Source organism: Acomys minous (assembly GCF_964271855.1).
Source record: "Acomys minous genome assembly, chromosome: 2".
NCBI classification, from domain to species: Eukaryota; Metazoa; Chordata; class Mammalia; order Rodentia; family Muridae; genus Acomys; species Acomys minous.
This window is the reverse complement of record NC_140484.1, coordinates 146056514-146080967: the sequence shown is the minus strand read 5'-3', so window position 1 is coordinate 146080967 and position 24454 is coordinate 146056514. Positions and strand designations below refer to the sequence as shown.

The 24454-nt window shown below is 41.2% G+C and overlaps 1 protein-coding gene and 1 long non-coding RNA gene across 3 annotated transcripts in view; one reads left to right on the top strand and one right to left on the bottom strand.

Annotated features, from left to right (window-relative positions):
* PIK3C2A (phosphatidylinositol-4-phosphate 3-kinase catalytic subunit type 2 alpha) overlaps positions 1–24454 on the top strand; it is a 93645-nt gene that overhangs the window by 52777 nt on the left and 16414 nt on the right. For both annotated transcript variants that reach the window (XM_084771560.1, XM_084771561.1), the window contains 14 exons: positions 1047–1190; positions 3379–3424; positions 3500–3710; positions 6056–6178; positions 7062–7229; positions 9881–9980; positions 10505–10650; positions 13990–14178; positions 15937–16030; positions 16573–16667; positions 17424–17604; positions 19343–19447; positions 20939–21031; positions 22766–22895. In XM_084771560.1, the coding sequence (XP_084627686.1) occupies positions 1047–1190; positions 3379–3424; positions 3500–3710; positions 6056–6178; positions 7062–7229; positions 9881–9980; positions 10505–10650; positions 13990–14178; positions 15937–16030; positions 16573–16667; positions 17424–17604; positions 19343–19447; positions 20939–21031; positions 22766–22895 (1825 nt within the window). The remainder of the gene's footprint in view (positions 1–1046; positions 1191–3378; positions 3425–3499; positions 3711–6055; positions 6179–7061; positions 7230–9880; positions 9981–10504; positions 10651–13989; positions 14179–15936; positions 16031–16572; positions 16668–17423; positions 17605–19342; positions 19448–20938; positions 21032–22765; positions 22896–24454) is intronic.
* LOC311591842 lies at positions 18334–19420 on the bottom strand. The gene is made up of 2 exons (XR_014777241.1): positions 19323–19420; positions 18334–18734 (listed from the first exon to the last, which is right to left on the bottom strand). It is a non-coding gene; the product is annotated as an uncharacterized lncRNA (long non-coding RNA).

Genomic DNA, 24454 nt, shown 5'->3' with positions numbered 1-24454 from the left:
TGGACACTGAGGTCAAACTGAGGTTAATTTGCAGGGTCTCTCTGTGGCTCTGACTATCCTGGAACTTGTTACCTATACCAGGATAGCCTTGAACTCATAGAAATCGTCTACTACAGCAAAGGCTCTTAACCACTGAGTACCATCTCTTAAGCCCTTCAAGGATTATCTGTTTGGTTTGGTTTGTTAGAGTTTGCCTTATAATACCAGGGTTTGGTTTTTTGTTTGTTTGTTTGTTGCAGAAAAGCGTGTTATTTTCTTGTTTTGTTTTGTTTTGTTTTGAGACAAGGTTTCTCTGTGTAGCCCTGGATGTCCTGGACTCACTCTGTAGACTAGGCTGGCCTCGAACTCACAGCAATCCTCCTGCCTCTGCCTCCCAAGTGCTGGGATTAAAGGCGTGCACCACCATGCCCAGCTGAGAGTTATTTTCAACACAGAAATTACTTCCAAGTGAGAATTTAAAAGATAAATATGGTTTTGCTTACTTTTTAGATCTATTTTATTTTACATGTATGAGTGTTTTGCCTGGATGTATATATGTATAAATCTATTTTAAACAAATTATTTAGTAATCTGTTCCTAATTTGTTATCTTTTCTTTTTATCCTAATATGAAATTAATAGTATTTGCATATGAATAATTGTGACAAGGTAAAAACTAAACATACCTTGCTTTAGTACGTCGCCCAGGGTGCCATGTAACTGAGAAGGTATCTCATTTCATTTCTTTTTTTTCTTTTTTTTTTTTTTTTTTATTATTTATACATATTCTGCTCACATATGTGCCTGCCTGCCAGAAGAGGGCACCAGATCTCATTGTAGATGGTTGTGAACCATCATGTGGTTGCTAGGAATTGAACTCAGGACCTTTGGAAGAACAGACAGTGCTCTTAACCTCTGAGCCATCTCTCCAGCCCTCATTTCATTTCTTTTTCCATAGAATTCGATAGTCAAGCTTAGAATTGTCTAAAATATCTAGCTTCTAACTTCATCTTTGACATGGGTCCTATATTGTGTCTAGTTATTTTTATTTTACTTTTTATTTTTAAGAACCAGCACCGGGCTGTCGATCAAGTGATTAAAGCTGTAAGAAAAATCTGTAGTGCTTTAGATGGGGTGGAGACCCCCGCCATTACAGAAGCGGTGAAGAAGCTAAAGCGAGCAGTTAACCTTCCAAGGAGCAAAAATGCTGATGTGAGTATTTGTACTGATTTAATGACTGACTGACTGTCACTTACACAGGATGTTCACCTCTTGGTAGACAAAATATTGTCATTTTAACTTCGGCTTTTACTTCTGAGTTTGCTGAATTGCTTCTTTGGTGAGGTAGGGATTCCTTGCTGACATGATGGAAGAGCTTTGTGAGCACTGACATCAGATACTGGATTCAAATTGTCTTCCCTCTAGAAGTGAGATCCCTGGCCGTTTAGGAAGCCTGGAGAGTAGAAGCTGCCGGTCCTCGCTTGATTGAAACATCAGTGCGCATTGGAGTTGAGTCAGACCCTGCCCTGTGGAGGGCATTGCCTTAGCAGCAGCCAGATGTTGTCTTCTCTGTGCCATATGTCAGCTTTTAATTAAACTGTTTCATGATACTTTCTTTCATGGGGCCTTAATAAATTCAGTTCATAGAAATGTTTATATCTTTTAATGTAGAAATAAAGAAAAAGTGAATCTCATGCGCTGCTATAGATACAACGGAGAAGCTATGTCATTGGTCGGCTCCTCTATGTCTGGGTGCTCACAGCTCTCCTTATTTTCATAGAAGTTATACTTACGTGACACCTAGCGTTTCCTCTTTGTTTCTTGGTTGGTTAGTTTTTTGGTTTGGTTTGGGTTGGGTTTTTTTGTGGGGGAGGAAGGGTGTTCAATTGGAAACTCAATCACCATAAATCCTAATGCTTGAAGTGGCTGTTCTTTTTACTCCTTTATTGGATGAAGGAGCAGTAAAGTGTAGTTGATACGGGAGTTTACCTTAAATAATTATATCTAATAATTTCCTTCAGTCACCAAATGGTAGTAGAGTTTAGACTTCTTTAGGAATGTTACTCTCATGCTAGTAAAAAATACTGTACTATTAAAAATTATTTAATTCATTTAAAATGAAAGGACTGATTATGTTCTTTTCTATAGTAAGGGGTTTTTGTTTGTTTTGTTTTGTTTTTTGTATGTTTCTTTGTTTTGTTTTCGAGACAGGGTTTCTCTGTGTAGCCTTGGCTGTCCTAGACGCACTTTGTAGACCAGACTGGCCTCGAACTCACAGCGATCCACCTGCCTCTGCCTCCCACCACGCCCAGCTTCTACAGTAAGTTTTAGATGCTCTGATTTGTTTGTCTTCTTGAGACAGGGTCTCCTGTTTTCCAAGCTGGTCTTCATCTTACTGTACTTTTGCTAGGGGAGCCATGAGCTCCCTCTAAAGTCTGCTCGTACTTTAGAGGCGCTGGGACTGTAGACACGTATGCCTTTGTTTCTTATTGTGAGTCAGGGCCTCACTCTGGCCCAGGCTGGTCTTGAACTTGCTGTATTCCTTCTTCCTCAGGTTCCCTGGTGCTGTAATTACAGCTGTGAACTCCCACTCCAGCTTGCCTTAATTTTCTTATTAAAAATCATTTGTTGTCAGGCATGATGGCACACATCTTTAATCCCAGCACTTGAGAGGCAGAGGCAAGCAGATCACTTGAGTTCAAGGCTTCATAGTAGTGAGATCCTGACTCAAAAAAAACTTATTATATGTTTACTTAGGTTTATTTTTCGCTTTTTGCCTGGGAGCTCCAGAGTCTGCCACGATCCACATTCTGCCTCATACCCTCTCCCTCTCCTGTGCTGGCAGGATAGACCAGCTTTTACCTGGGTGCACGGAATTCTACCTCATGCCTTCTTGGCAGTTATTTTACTGATTGAGGCATCTTTTGGCCCTCCATTTCTTTTTTTTTTTGGTTTTTCGAGACAGGGTCTCTCTGTGTTAGCCTTGGCTGTCCTGGACTCACTTTGTAGACCAGACTGGCCTCGAACTCACAGCGATCCGCCCACCTCTGCCTCCTGAGTGCTGGGATTAAAGGCATGCACCACCATGCCCGGCAGCCCTCCATTTCTTTGCTTACTATTTTATTAATTTTTTTTTCAGACAAGTTGGCAGATTTCTTCCTAGAAGGGTTTCTTTGACATTTAAGGAAATGTAGCAAAAGAAAGGTTATTTAAAACAAAAGCAAAGACCCAGCATGGTGACACACTCCTGTGGTCCCATCATTTTTTATGTGGATCAGAAGTTTTCCAAGTTTGAGACCAGCCTGGGCTACACAAGATCCTGTCTCAAAAAAAGAAGAAAAGTAAGCATTTTATAATAAATTGCGGTTAATTTCTGACTAATTAATACATGTGTACACAGGTGACTTCATTATCTGGAGGAGATACTAGCAAGGACTCAAATAGGGGTATGTCTTTAAATTCTTTACATTTTGGCAATGATTTTTGCCTCTTCAGAGAATTAAGAGTTTGTTTCAATGTAGGCTCACTGCATCCTGAGAATCCTGCTCAAGTAAGCATGGAGCACTTAACGGCAGCAATTCACGATCTTCTCAGGCTCCATGCAAACTCTAGTGTGAGTTCTGCAGTCTGTCCCCAAGGTAGCAGGAGCGTCAAGGAAGCGTGGACCGCAGCAGAGCACCTCCAGTTTACTGTCTACGCTGCACATGGGATTCCCAGTGACTGGGTGTCAAGGTCAGTAGCTGCTTGAAGGAAGTGCACAGCTTGACCCAGAAGCTGCACTAACCTTAGTGTCAGTAACTACTTTTATCTTCTTGGTTTAAATGAAAGATACAAAGATCACTGCGTATCCTTACACCTTTGTGGTTTTAATAAAATTACAGAGATATCTGAAATTATTGTAGTGAAAAACGCCATTTGTATGACATGAAAAAAAAGGGCAAAAGAGTCAGATGTGGTGTCTCATAGCAGAGGCGGGTGGATCTCTTGAGTTCAAAGCCAGCCTGGTCTACAGAGCTAGTTCCAGGACAGCCGGGACTACACAATGAAACCCTGTCTCGAAAAAACAAAACAAAAGCAAACAAAAACTAGGAAAATATATAATGAAACCGACAAGGAAAAAATGCTGTTTAAGATGAATTACCTTAAGATTGGTGGGCTTTTCTGCCTTTCCTTTGGAATCAAGGTAATTTGAAACAGTACAGTAAGGCTAGAATTTAGGTTCTACCTTTAATAGCTCACAGTGTACTGTTGCTAATATTTGACTTTTACAAGAGCATATTTCTCCTACTGAAGTTTTGATAAGGGTTTTCCTCTTTCAACTTTTTTCTTTGGTTAAAGTCTTTAAGGCATAGCGTTTTGGGGCCAATTTTAATTTTTTTGAAATAACTAATATAACCAAAAGGTCTAAAATGAATATTTGTATTGAAATAGTTTGTAATGGTTTAGTGCTATAAAATAAAAGTCTAGTGAAGAGTTAAAAAACTAAAATTCCACTTGACTGAAATGATGGAGTGACTTGAAAGTGGTTATTGTTTGTTTTCAAACTGGGTCTCTCAGTCTTGGCAGTTCTGGAAATTGCTATGTAGACCAGGCTGCCTTGAGCTCACAAAGGTCCATCAGTCTCTGCATCCCAAGTGCTGAATTAAAGGCCTGTACCACCATTCCTGGCTGAAAGTGTTTTTATTTCTAAGTCATGGATGAAGTGTTTACTGAGCCCCATCTATAAGCAGGTTTCAACACTGGAAATCTAGTAACAAACAAGAAAACAGTGCCTTTCTGGAACTTTTATTTAAATGGCTACTACTGCCAATTTCTTTTGTCTATCTTGTTACTGACATGATTCTCACCATGTTGCTTAGGCTGGTCTCATCTTCAGACTGAGCCATCTTTTCACTGCAGCCTATTTAAGTAGTAGGGTTACAGGTATGTGCCAAAATGCCCACCAAAAAACATGGCAAACACATTGTGTGGACATTTTTAGCTTGTGTTTTCTTTTGTTCATGAGAGTTCCAGATAGGAGGACCCATGTCGTAAGAGAGAACCAACTCCCACACACATTCACAGGCTCAAACACACTCTGAATAAATGTAATGAATTTTTTTCTTTCCTTTTCTTTGTTTTGATTTCACACAAGGTTTCTCTGTGTAGCCTTGGCTGTCCATGAACTCGCTCTATAGATCAGGCTGCCCTTAAATTCACAGAGATCCTCCTGCCTCTTGCCTTCAGAGTGCTGGGATTTAAGACATGCACCATCACTGCCCATCTGGGGGAAAAATTTTTTTTTTTAATTATAGATGTAGCTGGTCACGACGTGCTAGTCCTTGGGGGGTGGGGACAGAAGAATGGGAAGTCTCAAAGAACAAGCAGCACCTCACTGATCACATGCAGAAGACACTGTGGGTGAATAGGTGATTAGCATGTAAATCTACAATAAGTTAGAATATAAGCAGGGTACAGTTTTATTGAGTCCAAGGCTCTTAGACGATTATCTCACTGTACCTGTATGTGCAGCAATTTGGAGCTAAGTCATTGCTGTCTAGGGAAAGACCACAGCAGCACCAGGGAAGATTGGCTGAGTCGCTGGGTCTGTCTGCTGTTAATATGCTTAGCTGAGCATTTCAGTGATGTAGCAAGGAAAGCAGCATCTCCACCACTGCCAAGAAAGAGAGCAAAAGAAATTAATCAAACCAACCTCAACAAAAAGCAGAAATAGTGGCAGGAGCACTAAGGGAAGGCAGTGTTGGCCGTGCCTTCCTGGGTGTTACCTAGGCATGGACAGCGCACGGCCTGTTGTCACTCAGCTGTGCTCTAAAGCTGGGGGCTAACTGAGCACAGCGCCTGCGGCAGCCATGGCCTCACACAGCCTGGTGCCCACGTCGAGGCCCACGCTCCCTCCTTACTTCTTTTGTTATACCATTTCCCTGTTTCTGTAGAATTTGCAAAGCTTACATTTCAGATGGATTTCAAAAAATAAAACAAATGGTGACCATTTTGTCACTTGGGAAAAATAGCCAGTGTACCTGTTTAGTCAGATAATTATTACAACCTAGAAATCAAATTAAGCTTTCTTTTCCCAGTTATGAGAAATACTACTTGATGTGCTCCCTGTCTCACAATGGGAAGGATCTCTTTAAGCCTATTCAATCAAAGAAGGTTGGCACGTACAAGAGCTTCTTCTACCTCATTAAATGGGATGAACTGTAAGTGGAGTGCTTGGCTTTTACAATCATTTCAGTGTGCCTTGTTCTTTAATTTTTCCAATGTGTACGTTATTTTTATTATATCTTTGCTGAAATGTACTAAGTTCTTACTAATATCTTGATTTTTCTACACAATTCTATAAAACAAACTAAAATTAGCATTAAAAATTCTGAAGTATTCTTTTAAACCTCTTTATTTTAAAATCGTAATAATATAGTAGTAATTCTTCCTAGACTTTTGTTATGTCAAAGATAGAAATATACATATAACTCTAGAAATGGTGTTTTATAACCTCTATGTTTTAAAATTGCAATAACATAGTGTTAATTCTTCCTAGGCTTTGTCATGGCAAGGATAGAAATTTACACAGAATTCTGAGGGGTATTTTATAAACTGCTTGCTTAAGTGTTGATTATATAGCACTATACAAGAAATCCAGCTCTTGATGACTAGACAACCAAAACCTTAAATCTTGTCTACGTGATAATAGTCTGTAATGTTGGGTGTTTTAAAATACTGGGTTTTTTTTGTTGTTGGTTTTTTTTAACTAAGAGAACATGTCATTATTTAGGTGAATAGCTAGTTGCAGAACTAAGATCTAATTTTATTTTGCCTAATTATCAAACTGCCTATCTGTAGGTACTTAGACATTTTTACAAAAAGAAATGTTGTATTTTTGAAGTTTTATACTGATAATGAAATTTAAGACTTAGCAGTACAAGTTAGCCATACTTGCTACTTAGCCAAGTTACTAGAAACTAAAGATTGTTTTAGAATTGAAATAAAACACCTAAAATTATGTCTTCATTAAATGATTTAGAAGCCTTTTAATCTAATTTTTTTTTCTTAACACCAACAAATATTTTTTTTTCTTCCCTGTAGAATCATTTTTCCTATCCAGATATCACAGTTGCCATTAGAGTCAATTCTTCATCTTACTCTGTTTGGAATCTTAAATCAAAGCAGTGGAAGCTCCCCTGATTCTAACAAGCAGAGAAAGGGGCCAGAAGCTTTGGGCAAAGTCTCCTTAACTCTTTTTGACTTTAAACGGTGAGTCTTACTGGATTATGATACTGAGTTCTATGACACATCTGTACATCGCAAACAGGCTGGAGTACAGGGTAAAGGCAGTAACAGACACGCACCTAAAGCTAAGCCAAGTGGTCACTGTTGTGGCCTCAGTATAACCGGTGGGTGTGCGGAGGATTGCTTGCTACTCCCTGTTTCAGGAGAAGAGCAATAGCCAATGACTGTTGTTTCTGTAACGTATCTTATGATAGGATGCCAGGGTTCTATCAGCTGATACTAAAAGAACTCTTATTTTTCATACTTCCCACCTTTCCCCATTTTCAGAGATTCGACAGGATTAAAGAATTCCAACTCACTAACCAGTCCTTAGTGTTATGGGCCGTTGGTCTAAGAGTTGTAAAGATGTCCGCTGTGGACATTAGCCTACTTGTACATGTGGGGTCCCAAGTACAGCCCCGATTACCATTCTTCCAGAGCACCGTCCACCTTATTTCGGAGTCTCTCATTGGCGGGGCCTTGTCAGTTATGCTACACTGGCTAGGCAGTGAGTTCCCTCAGCACCGGGATTATAAGTGCACACTGGCACATCTGGCTTCTTAACATGAGTTCTGGACATCAAACTCAGGTTCCTGTGCTTGTGGGGTGAGCACTTAACCAACTAAACCATCTCCCCAGCCTTCAAATTGTTTATTTTTTGAAAAACATAAAACAATTTACAGATGAAATAATGTCATGAAGATTTGGAGTTATCCCTTAGCACTGGAGTCACAAGTGACTGTGAGCTGCCCAACACAGGTCCTGGGGGCCAAACTGAGGTCATCTGGAGGAGCAGCAGGTGCTATAAACCACTGAGCTATCTCTCCAGCCTTTATTTACACCCCATACACAAAAAGGTTTAAGTTTAATCTTGGGGGCTGGAGAGATGACTCAGAGGGTCAGAGCACTGCTTGCTCTTCCAAAGGTCCTGGGTTCGGTTCCCAGCAACCACATGGTAGCTCACAACCATCTATGGTGAGATCTGGTGGTACCCTCTTCTGGTGTGCATGTGGCAAAACACTGTGTACTTAGTAAGTAAGTAAATAAGTAAATAAGTTTTAATTGATCTTAGGAAAAAATTTATCTATTAACGATCAATCAAAATCCGTAGCTAATATTTTAAGTAGACCATCAGTTGATAGTTCAGGGTGATGATCGACATATGTGAGCCTCACTACCTTTTTTGTTTTTGTTTTTGTTTTAGCATTTATAGTGTCTGTATGTGTGACAGTCAAAGGACAGTTTGCAGGAGTCAGTTCTCTCCTTCTACATGTGTTTCTTTGGAATTGATTACAGGTTGTCATGTGTAGGAACTAGAGCCATTACATGCTAAAACATCTTACCAACCCCTACTGCCCATATTTGTAAATATATTTTGTTATAATATGTCATACAGCATACTCACTTATATATCATTCTTAGCTACTTTGTATTACTAAACTTTCCTACAGAGCCTGGTGTAGTCTTCCTAAGGCTGTAGTTATAAATGTGTGCTACTATGTTCAGACATCCCCCTCCACCCCAAGACAGCGTTTCTCTGTGGAGCCTTGACTGTCCTGGACTTACTTTGTAGACCAGAGTGTCCTCCAACTCACAGTGATCCACCTGCCTCTGCCTCCCGAGTGCTGGGATTAAAGGTGTGCGCCACCACGCCCAGCTATGTTCAGACTTTTAAAATGTATTTAGTCATTTATATTTATATTTCTTTTATGCATATGAATATTTTGCCTGCAACTATATCTGTGTACCGTGTACATGCATGGTGACCACAGCGAGCAGAAGAGAGAGCATTGGATTCCCTGGAACTAGGGTTACAAGCAGTTGTGAGCTACTTTGTGGGTGCTGGGAATTGAACCGGGGTGCTCTACCCACTGAGCCAGCTCTTTTTTTTTTTTTTTTTTAAGATTTATTTATTTATTACTGACTGTATAATGTTGTGTCTGCATGTACATCTGCAGGCCAGAAGGGGGCATCAGATCACATTATAGATGGTTGTGAGCTTAGGAGGAGCAGTTGGTGCTTCTGACCTCCGAGCCAGCTCTTTAGCCTCTAATTTTTATTTTTTTATTATTTAGGCAGGCCGTCACTATGTAGCCCAGGCTAGCCCAAACGTAAGGTTCTCCTGTCCCGGCCTCCTGAGTACTGAGATTACAAACATGTGCTGGCTCCTAAGTATTTATTGTCTAGCCTTTTAGAGAAAAAAATTGACTGAAGAGTACTCAAATAAGTTGTGCTTCAATGGCAAGGCAGTTACTTATTGTCTCGGCCTCTTACTCTAATGGTAAAAGTTAGGCTGCAGGTCTGTTATCCAAACCGTGGCCTTGCAGTCATGGTCTCTGGAGGAAACTTTGGCACAGCCTTCTTTCAGCTCTCTGTTATGTAGTGGCGACGGGGACAGTGTGCGGTCTTGTCCCTGCTGTCTCTTCTCCAGGATGCATTTCTAGCCTCCCTTTCTTTGTTCCCACACCACACTTGATATTTTATCTAACTTCTCAGGCTGTGTGGCAGCTGACTCCTTCCAGAGTGTGATTAAATGAAATGCTGTTTTTTACCAACATTTCAAGTTGATTATCATGATGCATTGTATTTAGGGTTTTCAAACTGGAAGTCACAGTATTCTTTTTATGTCCATGAAGGTTTTTAACATGTGGAACGAAACTTCTCTACCTTTGGACTTCATCACATTCAAGTTCTATCCCCAAAAAAGGCTACGTCATGGAGAGAATTGTGCTGCAGGTAATGGGAGCTCTTGACAGGTGAAGGGCCTTAAATGTGAATGTCTTTGTAAAAGGTGTTTGTATGTACCATAACTTGGATTGTTAGTGATTAATAACTGTTTACAGTTTCTGAGAGATCAAAACTTGCCTTATATCTATCCTGAGAAATACAAACATACTTTTGAGAATGAGCAGCTATTGGTAATCACTGTCATCAGAAAGAAAAAAGGACCAGCTTTATATACTTAATATACATTTACCTAGATTGTTATAGAAATCAGTTGCCCGAAGACAAAGATGCTAATAAGGAAAATATGGATTATAATTTGAGTGAGTTTACCAGGCGGTGGTGGTGCATGCCCTTAATCCCAGCACCCAGGAGGCAGAGGCAGGAAGATCTCTGAGTTCAGGGGCAGCCTGGTCTACAGAGTGAGTTCCAGGACAGCCAGGGCTACACAGAGAGACCCTGCCTTGGAAAAGCAAACAAACAAACAACATACACACAAAAAAAGAATTTCAGTGATTTCTGTTCATTTTTTTCAGGTTGATTTTCCTTCTCCTTCATTTGACATTATTTATACATCACCTCAAATTGATAAAAACATCATACAGCAATACAAGTTGGAAACGCTGGAGAGTGACATAAAGGGAAAACTTGTGGATATTCTTCACAGAGATTCGTCATTTGGGTACGCTTCGTTTACTACTCTCTTGGGACTCTGCTGTGGCGTAAAGCTGAGGTTGATAGCCATTGAGTTAGAAGTGCTCTTGCTAGGCCGGGCGTGGTGGTGCACGCCTTTAATCCCAGTACTCGGGAGGCAGAGGCGGGCGGATCGCTGTGAGTTCGAGGCCAGCCTGGTCTACAAAGTGAGTCCAGGACAGCCCAGGCTAACACAGAGAGACCCTGTCTCGAAAAACCAAAAAAAAGAAGTGCTCTTGCTGTGGAGCAAGCTGTACAGGGCTGGGAGTGCACAGTGACCCCAACACCGCCAGTGAGAGGTCGTGACTACATACAAATGAGAGATTGTATAAATCAAGTATATTACAGTGCGCGCGCGCATGCGCGTGTGTGTCCATCCATTGGAGAGATGTCTGCCTGGGGTGTCTTCTCTGTATAACTCATTTTTTGAGACAGACTCTTACAGAACCTGGAGTTCACCACTTGGCTGGCTGGCCAGGGAGCTTGAGGGACCCTCTTGCCTCTTCATTCCCAATGTTGGGGTTGCAGATGCACACTACCACACCAAACTTTTATGTTAATGCTAGGGAATCTGCTCTCAGGGCCTGATGTTTGCACAGCAGGCACTTTATTCACTGAGCCACTTACCCAGACCTATTTCTTTTTGTATGTGCATACATGTACATGTTTAGAGAGTATATAAGTCAGCATTAAGTGTCTTCCTTGATCACTCTCCATCTTTTTTTTTTGAGACAGGGTTTCTCTCGCCCCCCTCTGCCTCCCCAGTGCTGGGATTAAAAGCGTGCACCACTACGCCCGGCTTCCATCTTACTTTTTTTTTTTTTTTTTTAATGTACATTGGTGGGCTGGAGAGATGACTCAGAGGTTAAGGGCACTGGCTGCTCTTCCAGAGGTCCTGAGTTCAATTCCCAGCAACCACATGGTGGCTCACAACCATCTATAATGAAATCTGGTGCCCTCTTCTGGTGTTCAGGTGTACATGCAGACACAGCATTGTATACATAATAAAATCTTTTTTTTTTTTAAATGTGCATTGAGGTTTTGCCTGCATGTTTGTCTATGTGCTGGTGTCAGATCTTAGAGTTACAGACAACTGTGAGCTGCCTTGTGAGTGCTAGGAATTGAACCCTGGTCCTCTAGGAGAGCAATCGGTGCTCTTAAGTTGCTGGGCTCAGCAGTTTTTGATACAGGGTCTCTGACTGAATCTGGAGCTTGCCAGCAAGTTGAGTAGACTGGTTGACCATCAGGCCCTAACAATCTGCTTGTCTCCACCTCTAGCACCCAGTTCCTTTAGAACAAAGCAAACCCCAGCCGTTTCCCAGCTGAGCCATCTTCCAGTCCTTCTTGTATTATCAAACAGGCTGAGAAATATATTTATAGTAGGTACCAGTTGATTAATTTGCTTAACCTATAAAGAATCTTTACATCAGCTAGCAAGGTGGTGCAGCAGATAATGTGCTTGCAGTGGAGCCTGGCCTGGCCATCTGAATCAAATCCTATTTAGCCCACATGAAGGTGACAGAGTCCAAATGTTGTCATCTGCTACACACGCTCCATGGCATGCATGCCCAGCACACGCGCACGCGCACACACACACACACACACACCATTGTATACACACGCACACCATTGTACACAATACACCATTGTATACACATACATACACACACACACCATTGTACATATACACACGCACACACATACAGTTTAAGTTCCCTCCTCTCAGAAAACTGTAGCTTATGTTAAGCTGTCTTAGCTAGCACAACTTCTTTATGCACTTTTTGTCATATTTGTGGGTTTTTTCACACTGAACATGAGATGAATACATGCTACTTGTGTGCTAAAGTCACAAAGATAAGTAGGTTAGCCAGCCATGTTGTTGCACACTTGTAATTCTGACACAGGCAATGGAAGCAGGAGGAACAATCTTAGCTACATGGCAAGTTCGAGGCCAGCCTGAACTACATAAGATCCTGCCTCAAAAAGAATAAGTAAGGAGCTGGCTGGGCATGGTGGCCCACGCCGTTAATCTCAGCACTCTGGAGGCAGAGGCAGCTGGATCTCTGTGAGTTTGAGGCTAGCCTGGTCTACAAAGAAGACAGGACAGGACAGCCAGAGCTGTTAGAGAAACCCTGTCTCAAAACAAAACAGAACAAAACAAAAAGAATAAGTAATAAAAGTGAAATATTTCATGATCATGTCATTGAAGTGAACTGAGAATTTGTCTCCAAAATATATTTTCCCATTTTGACTGTTTTTTAATTCAACTTTGTGCTTCTCTAGAAGTTCATCCCAGCATTTGTTTTCTCCATTGCATTGACTTTGTTTGTATGGATGCAGTCCTTACTGTTTTACTGTGTGGATGCAGTCCTTGCTGTCTGTCTTACTGTGTGGATACAGTCCTTGCTGTCTTACTGTGTGGATGCAGTGCTTGCTGTCTGTCTTACTGTGTGGATGCAGTCCTTGCTGTCTGTCTTACTGTGTGGATGCAGTCCTTGCTGTCTTACTGTGTGGATGCAGTCTTGCTGTCTGTCTTAGTGTGTGGATGCAGTGCTTGCTGTCTGTCTTACTGTGTGGATGCAGTGCTTGCTGTCTGTCTTACTGTGTGGGTGCAGTCCTTGCTGTCTTACTGTGTGGGTACGGTCCTTGCTGTCTTACTGTGTGGGTGCAGTCCTTGCTATCTTACTGTGTGGGTGCAGTCCTTGCTGTCTTACTGTGTGGGTGCAGTGCTTGCTGTCTGTCTTACTGTGTGGGTGCAGTCCTTGCTGTCTTACTATGTGGGTGCAGTCCTTGCTGTCTTACTGTGTGGGTGCAGTCCTTGCTGTCTTACTGTGTGGGTGCAGTCCTTGCTGTCTCATAGGGTGAGCTCTGCTCACTGAGCTCTAGGTTTGTGGTGCTTTGACATCTTGTTGGAGTTATCCTTCATTTTACTAAACATGGTGCTTTTGGTTGGTTGGTTGGTTGGTTTGTTTTTGGTTTTTTGAGACAGGGTTTCTCTGTGTAGCCTTGACTACCCTGGACTGGCTTTGCAGACCAGGCTAGCTGTGAACTCACAGTGATCTGCCTGTCTCTGCCTCCCAAGTGCTGGGATTAAAGGCGTGCGCCACCATGCCCGGCTAGCATGGTGCTTTTGTCAAGGCAGACGATTTTCATCTCCAGGTAAGGGTAGATTAGTGATGTTTGCTGTACATTGAGTATTTCTATTTCACATTAGTATTAGCAGTATCAAGAGGTGACTGTCACAAATGAATACATTTCTTCTTTAAATGTTTAATTATTGAGATTATAACTGAACTTATAGTTCTACTTAATTCTCTTATATACGCAGACTTTCTAAAGAAGATAAGGTCTTTCTGTGGGAAAAACGCTATTATTGCCTCCAACATCCAAATTGTCTTCCTAAAATTCTTGCAAGTGCCCCAAACTGGAAATGGGCTAATCTTGGCAAAACTTACTCATTGCTGCACCAGTGGCCACCACTGTGCCCGTTAGCTGCATTGGAGCTTCTTGATGCAAAGTAAGTCAAATACATTTATTTGATGTTTTATTGTCAATTTTTCCATTAACAGGTTATGCTGCAGGATATTCCCTTTTAACATGAAAACAGCATGAAGTAATGTAAATGTGTACATGTAGTTTACATAAACCTAATCTTTTTCATTGAAATGGTCAAGAAAGCATTTTGTGTCATTTAAAACCTAACCTAGAGCTAGGCATTGTGGCGCACGCCTTTAATCCCAGCACTCGGGAGGCAGAGGCAGGCGGATCACTGTGAGTTCGAGGCCAGCCTGGTCTACAAAGTGAGTCCAGGATGGCCAAGGCTACACAAAGAAACCCTGTCTCAAAATACAAAAACAAACAAACAAACAAACAAACAAATAAATAAATAGAAAACCTAACCTAGTGCTGAAGAGATGGCTCAGTGATTAAGAGTACTGGGTGCTCTTCCAAAGGTCCTGAGTTCAATTCCTAGCAACCACATGGTGGCTCACAACCATCTATAGTGAGATCTGGTGGCCTCTTCTGGCATTCAGGCAGGACATTGCATACAAAATAAATAAATAAAATCTTTTTTAAAAACTTAACCTTAAGAAAGAATTAAGTGACTATTTTTGAATAATAATTCGTGTGTGTGTGTGTGTGTGTGTGTGTGTGTGTGTGTGTGTGTGTGTGTATCTGGAGAGACAGCCGTGGGTGCTAGGAACCGAACTATTACTTTTTGGTTGTGAGTCTAGCCTTTAACAGCTGAGCCATCTCTCCAGCCCTTGAATAATAGTTCTTAATAGTTATTATATAATTTTCTGGCTATGGTATTGCACACTTATAATCCCAGCACTTGGGAAGGCAGAGTTAGGGGGATTTCTGAGTTCGAGGCCAACCTGATCTACAAAGTAAGTCTAGGACAGCCAAGGCTATACAGAGAAGCCCTGTCTTGAACCCTCCCCCCACCAAAAAAAAAATATATATGTGTGTGTGTGTGTGTGTGGGCAGGTTCTATGTATAGCTCTAGCTGTCCTGGAACTCACTTTGTAGGCCAGTTTGGCCTCACACTCAAAGATCTGAATTTATAAATATTAATAGTATTTTATGATGGGCACAAAATTAGTTTTTATGACACTAAAGTTTTGTAATAATCTGGGAATTGAATTTGTATTTACACAATTTTTCCTACTTTAGAAAAAAGAAAGGTATTAAGGAAAGGGTGGGAGGATAATAGAACACATATGATACGAAAGTAGAAGAGAGAATAGTAGTAGGAATGGAAGAGTTAAGTGGAGGCAGTGAGCCCGGCAGTGGTGGTGCTCACCTTTAGTCCCAGCACTCGGGAGGCAGAGGCAGTGAGCCAGGCAGTGGTGGTGCTCACCTTTAGTCCCAGCACTCGGGAGGCAGAAACAGGTGGATTTCTGAGTTTGAGGCCAGCTTGGTCTACAAACTGAGTTCCAGAACAGCCAAAGCCACACAGCGAAACTTTGTCTCAAAAAACAAAGAACACGACCAAGTGGAGATTGTAGGGGAGGCTGAACTAGAACTAAGTGCTTAGGAAGATCCCTTAGGAACTTGCTGTGTAGACTAGGCTGGCCTGGGACTCAGAGACTGGATCGACTCTGCCTCCTAAGAGATGAATTTAAAGGCTTGTACTGCCGCACAGCACATTGGTTTTGAGTAAGAGCCATTTGGATCTTCTTCATCCGGGATAGACTAAAATTGTGGTTTCAGTTATTGTAGCTGCATTAGCAAGAAATCACTGTTTAATCTTGATTTTCTGATATTGTAGATTTGCTGATCAGGAAGTACGCTCTCTAGCTGTGACCTGGATCGAGGCCATTAGTGACGATGAGCTAGCAGATCTTCTCCCACAGTTTGTGCAGGTAGGAGTTCTTACTAGGCTACCTGGCTTCCTACTCACCTACACTAGTTCCAGTGGGTAGGGAACTCACTGTGGGACCCCTTATCTATTTTAAAATGCCATTGTGCTAGCAGAAATGTTGAGGGCACTGGGTGAGGATATAGCGTGATCCCCCATAACTGTTGTCTCCCTCTCTTGAGTTTGTGAATTTGTAAGTCTCAGACTTCTTAAATCCCAGAATTTCAGAATTTATCAGACTTGGGCTTTTTTTTCTTTTGCTTTGCCAGTGAAACATAGCTAATAAGTAGTATTCCTGTTGATTTAAATAATTTGACCTATACTCATGTGGTTTTTATTTGAAATAGGTTCCAGGACAGTTGAGAGAATGGCATTGCTTCTGTTAGACAAGCGTTCTACCATTGAGCTATAAAACCTAGCTACTTCATTTCTATAAGTATCATCTTTTCACCAACGAGTACTATTTAGTCTATATATTTAATGCTTTTATCTGAACAATTTAGTATTGTTTGACTGCTAATAACTCTTATTTCCTCTTACACATAGGCTCTGAAATATGAAATTTACTTAAATAGTTCACTAGTGCGCTTCCTTCTGTCCAGGGCTTTGGGAAATATCCAGATAGCACACAGTTTGTATTGGTAAGATTTAAATTTTATCAAGTAGCTTCTTTCTTTTGCAGGTATTGACGGAGTTGACATAATTGTTAAATATAAGTAGTGTGCTTATGATATTTGCTGTGGGTAACCAGCTGTATAGTGAATCTGTTATTTTAAGGAAGCTAAGATTTTTGTCTTTAAAAATAAAAACAAAGGGGGGCTGGAGAAATGGCTCAAAGGTTAAGAGCACTGTCTGCTCTTTCAAAGGTCATGAGTTTAATTCCCAGCAACCACATGATGGCTCACAACCATCTCTAATGAGATCTGGTGCCATCTTCTGGCCTGCAGGTGTTACATGCAATCAGAACACTGTATATGTAGTAAATAAATAAATAAATCTTTAAAACAATAAAAAAATTAAACCAAGCCAGGCACAGTGGTGCACGCGTGTAATCCCAGCACTTGGGAGGCAGAGGCAGGCGGATCGCTGTGAGTTGAGGGCAGCCTAGTCTACAAAAGCGAGTCCAGGACAGCCAATGCTACACAGAGAAACCCTGTCTCAAAAAACAACATCATCATCATCATAATAATAATAATTTTAACAACCAAAATTAATAAAATTGGCAATATTTGCACATTATGGCTTTACAATAACTAATGGAGCTTTTTTTGCTTATATTATTTAATTTCCTAGATATCCAAAATAGAACTTGTTAAACCGGCCTTTGCAGGAGTTCTATCTAGTTCACAGAAGTGGCTGATATAGTTGTGTTTTGTTTTTTTTTATTTTTCCATTAGGCTTCTCAAGGATGCTTTGCATGATACACATTTTGGAAGCAGATATGAACATGTGTTGGGTGCTCTTCTCTCAGTAGGAGGAAAAGGACTCAGAGAAGAACTTTCCAAGCAGATGAAACTTGTACAACTTTTAGGAGGAGTGGCAGAAAAAGTAAGGCAGGCTAGTGGATCAACCAGACAGGTATGTACCCATGAAAGAGAATGCAAATATTTTATTCTGTCCTTTGTTTGTTTGTTGTTTTGAGACAAATCTTTCTCCATAGCTGGCCTGGCCTGGCTCCTGTATGTATCCTCTTGTGTAGGCCTCCTGAGTGCTAGGACTGTAGATGCATGCCACCTCACTTGGGTAGTTGGTATTTTTTTATTTATTTATTTATTTTATTGATTACTTGGAAATTTTACATAATACAACCCAATCCCATTCACTTTCCAGTCCTCCCAGATCTACCCCCAGCCCTTATGACCTCCCTCAAAACAAAAGAAGAAGAAAAAGAAAAAAAAATACCAAGTACAACTTAGGTTGCCCATATACTCACTGGAACATGGTCAGACTCATAGTGGCCAGCCCCTTAAAGATGACTGAGTGCTTCCCCACTGACCCCCGGGAGTCGCCAGCTGTGAGGAGCTTCACTTCAGTGTCCTTATCATAGTTCTGAAGAGTTCTCTTCTCATTTAGCAGTTGGAATTCTAATAAGAACTATGTTGAATCTATAGATCAATTTTGAATATATTACGATCTGGTTGGGTTGTTTGTTTTTGGTTTTTGGGTGGTTTTGGGTTTGTTTTGTTGTTTTGTGTTTTTAAAAATAGTTCTTTACACTTTTTCTTGGAGAATTCTTGTCAGGACATACAGTTAAATTTCACATTTAATAGGTATATAATGTCACAAAGTATTTAGAGCTCTGTGCATTTTGTTTATACATTTTTCCATTCCCAAGTAATGCTGCTGTGGACATTACTGCATGCATCTTTACCTATCCTCTCCCATTTCTTTTTTTGTTTGTTTGTTTGGTTTTTCGAGACAGGGTTTCTCTGTGTAGCCTTGGCTGTCCTGGCCTCACTTTGTAGACCAGGTTGGCCTCGAACTTACAGAGATCCACCTGCCTCTGCCTCCCTGGTGCTAGGAGCCCAGACCTCTAGCATTTCTTATTTCTTTCATTTTCTGTCTGAAAAGTTGGAGTCTCACTGTGTTGTCCAAATTGGTCTCAAGCTCCTAAGTTGTCTTGCAGTCCTGTTTCAGTCTTCCTAGTAGCTTGTTCTGTGGACACGTGTCACTGCTCCAGGCTTGCTTCATTTCTTTATGGGATATTCCTATAGACAAAATAGTTAAGAGCTATGTACATTTTTACCTATAATGACCTCTGTTAGATATCTTGTTTTCTCTAAGAAGCTATACCTGTCTAGGCATGATGGTGGATGCCTTTAATCCCAGCACTTGAGAGGTAGAGGTGGGAAAATCTCTGTGAATTCAAGGCCAGCCTGGTTTACATAGTGAGTTCCAGGCCAGCCAGGAAAACATAGCGAGATCCTGTCTTAAAAATAAAATAATGGGTAGATGTTGGTGGGTGGCCACTAGTAGGTTTCCCATAACCTTATACCCTTGTGTATATGGGCATCAGTGAGTTATGGAGGAAAAAAGAGCTCATGATGTTGGGATTAGGAGGAGGTGGGTACGAGCAAGATCATTGTATATACATAGATGAAATTTTCAAAGAACAGATCTTCGGTGCTCTGACAGGAAAGTGCTTGCAGCACAAGCCTGGATTTGGATTCCCCAGTGCCCGTGTGAACAGGCAGCACAGTGGTGCCCACCTGAAGCTCAGTGCTGGGGCTCACTGGCCAGCTAGCACATATGTACAAACTCAAATGAGTAGATTTTTATTTTCATGGTGCACTTACAGAAGCAATCTTTTTCCTAGGTCGTCCTCCAAAAGAGTATGGAACGGATACAGTCCTTTTTTCTGAGAAATAAATGCCGTCTTCCTCTCAAACCAAGTCTAGTGGCAAAAGAATTAAATATTAAGGTAACACAATACTCTCAAGTTCAACAAAAAGAAGACAGTTCTATCTGGGTGTGGTGGCGCACACCTTTAATCACAGCACTCGGGAGGCAGAGGCAGGTGGATCTCTGTGAGTTAGAGGCCAGCCTGCTCTACAGAGAGAGTCCCAGAAAGCCAAGGCTACACAGAGAAACTCTGTCTTGAAAAGAAAGAAAGAAAACAAAAGAGAGAGAGTTGGTTAATACAAGTGAGACTGAGACCTGTGGTCTGTAAGCATGTAGAAAAGCATGTGTGACGTTAGACCTAGTTTACCTAATCGATATATTCCTGAAATACATAGTGTCAGAGTTCTGTACTATTTTGAGTTTTGTTTGTGTTTGTTAATTAAGGTTATGATCTCACACTAGCTTTTTGTTAAGTTTTATTTTAAGGTTATATTTTGTAGCTCAGTAGCAGAGCATTTCTCTATCATTTGCAAGGCCCTGAGTTCATTCCGCAGTCCCACAAAACATAGGTAAACTGTGACTTTATCTCTTCTGTCAGATTATTAAAGTATTAGTATTTGATTCCATAGGCAATGCATTTCATCAGTTCACATATGTACTGATGAAATTCATTACCTATGGAGCTGTTGTCCCAGATCAGGATGGGTGTCACACAGCTGTGTGTCCTGTTAGGAGACTCAGGTACTTAGAAGTTCAACTGGTCAGTGAAAGGTTTTGTACCCGGTTTCGTTTTGCTTTGCTTTGGGCTGTTTTTGTTGTTTTGTTTTTTGTTTTGTTTTGTTTTGTTTGTTTTTTTGAGACAGGGTCTCTCTGTGTAGCCTTGGCTGTCTTGGTCTCGCTTTATAGACCAGGGTGGCCTCGAACTCACAGCGATCCACCTGCCTCTGCCTCCCGAGTGCTGGGACTAAAGGCATACGCCACCACGCCGGCTTTTTGTTTTGTTTTTTTAAAAAAAGTTTCTGTGAGTACTCTTTGCTGTCCTGGACTCACTTTGTTGACCAGGCTGGCCTAAGCTCACATCGATCTGCCTTGCACCAGGTTTTTAAGTTTTTGGTTTTCTGCCTTTATAGAGAAGCTACTGATATATGCTATGTTTAAATTTCAAGAGATATTTACATACATTATTGACAGATTATGTAAATACTAGTTAACATCTATTGTTTGATTCGCTATAATTTAAAGAAAAACATCAGGGACAATAAATTCAAAATTCACTTTTATGCGAGTGTTAACTCTTCTTTTGTTTCTCTGTGTGTGTGTGTGTGTGTGTGTGTGTGTGTGTGTGTGTGTGTGTTCACTCTTTCTTTTCATTATGTTTCTTTTTTAACATATACATTTATATTATCACACATTAATAAAATAAGCTACATACAGCAGGAAGAACCATGAGACAGTCAGGAGTTAAATACATGTTACACTCACAGTGAGCTGGCTGTGTGTGTGTGACAGTTGCACCTCTTCTGTGTCTGTGTCGCTCCCTCACACCCAGTGTTGTGTTGTTGTGTTGCAGTGCTGCTCCTTCTTCAACTCTAACGCTGTGCCTCTCAAAGTCGCAATGCTGAATGCGGATCCTTTGGGGGGAGAAATCAACGTCATGTTTAAGGTGAGAAAACTACACTTATTCTTTGGTTTGGGTCTCTTGGAGTTTTTTGGGGGTGGAGGGGCAGGCAGTGGTTCAGTGTTGTTCGGTTTTGAGCCAGGGCCTCTCTGTAACCCTGGCTGTCCTGAAACTTGCTCTGTAGACGGGACTGGAATTGTACTTGCAGGAACTACTCATGTTCACTTCCGAGTGCTGCTGTGGTCCACGCTTGCTCTTGTTGGGGGGTTTGGTTTTGGTTTTTGGTTTTTTGAGACAGGGTTTCTCTGTGTAGCCTTGGCTGTCCTGAAACTTGTCCTGTAGACCAGGCTGGCCTTGAACTCAGAGGACAGCCTGCTGATCCCAGCTCGGTGTGCTGGAACCAAAGGCGTGCAGCCACCACTGCCCGGCCTGTCTTTCTGTGTCGCCGGGTGAAGGCCTAGGCTCAAGGGACCCTTGTCCTGCTTGAGCTGCCAAACACCTGATGCAGGTTTAAAAAGAAAGTGAAAGTTTGCTGAGATTGCAGTTAGCCTTGTCATTTGGGAAGAGTGACATGTATGCATTGTACATGTGTGAGTGTTTAAACATGTATACACGCCTGCTGAGATCGGAAGAGTGACATGTATGCATTGTACATGTGTGAGTGTTTAAACATGTATACATGCGTGCTGAGATCGGAAGAGGACACTGGATATCAGTTGTGAGGTACCGTGTGGCGCTGGGAACTGAACCTGCATTGTCTGCACAGACAAGTAATCTTTCCTCCTGAGGGGGGACTGATGTTTTTTAAGTGGCCTTTTATTAACTTGAATGTAATGTTATATTCAGAATATTAGCATTGATATAGTCAAGAAACAAGGTATGACAAAATTCCTATGATTTGTTGTTGTTTTGGTTTGGGTTTTGTTTTGTTTTCTTTCCAAGACAGGGTTTCTCTGTGTTCGGATTGGCTGTCCTGGACTCCTTTTGTAGATCAAGCTAGCCTCGAACTCACAGGGATCCACCTGCCTCTGCTGGATTAAAGGTGTGTGCCACCACACCTGGCTTGGTTTTTTGTTTTTGTTTTTTAATACAGTACTCTGCTTGCATGTACACCTGAAGGCCATAAGAGGGCATTTGCTCACATTTTAGATGGTTGTGAGCCACTATGTGGTTGCTAGGAGTTGAACTCAGGACCTCTGGAAGAACAGTGAGTGCTCTTAACCTCTGAGCCATCTCTCCAGCCCTGTTTGGGTTTTTTTTGTTTGTTTGTTTGTTTGTTTTTTGTTTTTTGGTTTTTTTTCTGAGACAGGGTTTCTCTGTGTAGCCCTGGCTGTCCTGGAACTCTGTAGACCAGGCTGGCCTTGAACTTAGAAATCTCAGTACCTCTGGCCTCCCAAGTGCTAGGATAAAAGCCGTGAGTCACCACTGCCTGGCTTCATTTTATTTTTTAATTGAAGGTATTTTGCATGCTCTAAAATTCAACTTTTTAAATGTACTGTTGAACAGAGTGTAGCTCAGTGGTAGAGTGCTTGCCTAGTGTATACAAGGCCAAAGACTCAGTCCCCAGCACTTCAAAATCAATTAATTAAAATAACGCTCTTCATGAAATGGAGACAGGAAGAGTTTAAAATAAGTTTCTCTAGGACAGACACCCCAGAGGAGTACAATGCAGCTCTGATAATCTTCTCTCTGTACATGGCCTTTCAAGTGCCCCTCAGATCTTACAGCATGTAACAAGTGCTTGAGGAAAGGTACAGTTCTTATTTCCTTAATTTCAAGGTTGGAGAAGATCTTCGGCAAGATATGTTAGCTTTGCAGATGATAAAGATTATGGATAAGATCTGGCTTAAAGAGGGACTGGATCTGAGGATGGTGATATTCAAATGCCTATCAACTGGCCGAGATCGAGGTAGGTCTGTTAGTTGGGTCTTGATTTCTTACTTTTGTTTCATGAACATAGCTTACTTTTGAACTTACTTTGGTTGTATACTTACAGGTCCTGGTGCAGGCTTACTGGGATCTCATTTACTTACATCTAGTATTACTTATTAGTTGGATTATTTATGATTAAATGCTTTTAAAACAACTACAAAACATTTACCTACTGGCAAGTCATGCTGGAAAATGTGAGCAGCCAAAATTATCTTATGTTTTTTTAATTTTCCAAGAGCCAAAGAGATGACTCAGCAGCTAAGAGTACTGGGTTCTCTTCCAGAGGAACCAGGTTCGAATGCCAGCACTCAAATGTAGTCCTACTAACAAAACAGCTCAGTAAGTAGTCCTAATAAACACTTTGTACTAGCCAGAAATATAGATTAATTGACCCAATGAGGAATTCATTTACTTAAGCCAATTTTGGGTTTATTTCCGCAGACTAAATAATGATAATGTTTTGTTTTGTTCATAAAAGTAGATTTTTGTTACTCGTGTGATACATTTTTCATTTTTACTTTGTTATTTGCATGTGTTGGGAGGATAGGTACACATGGAGTTCAGAGAATACCTTCCAAGAGTCACTTCTAAGTCTGTCAGTGGTGGCGCACACCTTTATCTCAGCACTCAAGAGGCACAGGCAGGTGAATCTTTGTCAGTTCGAGGCCTGCCTGGTCTACAAAACTAGTTCCAGGACAGCCAGTACTTCAGAGAAAAGCCTTGCCTCAAAAAATGAAAAAGAGAGAAAGAAAAAAAATCAGTTCTCTTTTCCCTGTGGATTCTAGGGATTGATCTCAGATTGTCAGGCTAGCATGGCAGGCACTTGTATTCACTGAGCCATGTCGCTTAGTCTTCAATTGGTCATTTTTTAAATAATGACTGATAACAGTTCATTATGTCATACAGACTACACGATCATCAAATGACACCACCATTGTTCTTAATGAACAAACATTCACTGGGTACCTACCACATGAACAGCATATACACACAGCACTCGTACAAATCAATCATTACACCTTAGATACACTTTGTTTTATTTTTATTTTCCACCACCTCACCCTACCCCCCATAGGATTTCTCTGTATAGTCCTGGCTATACTGCAACTCACTGTATATCAGACTGGCCTTAAACTCAGAAATCTGCTTCCCTCCGCCTCTGGAGTGCTAGGATTAAAAGCATGCACCACCACAACCTGGCTTTTTTCTTTTCCTTTCTTTTTAACTTTATGTATATGGGTGCTTTGCTAATATATATGCTTGTGTACCATGTGAGTGCTTGGTACCTGTGGGTGCCAAAAAGGGACATCAAATCTCCTGGCACTGGGGCTACAGATGGTTTTGAGATAGCTACATTTGAGTACTGGCATTCGAACCTGGTTCCTCTGGAAGACAAGCCAGTACTCTTAGCTACTGAGTCATCTCTTTGGCTCTTGGAAAAATAAAAAAACACAAGATAATTTTGGCTGCTCACATTTTCCAGCATGACTTGACAGGTTTGATATCTTATTTCAAGGACTGAAGTCTATAAATATT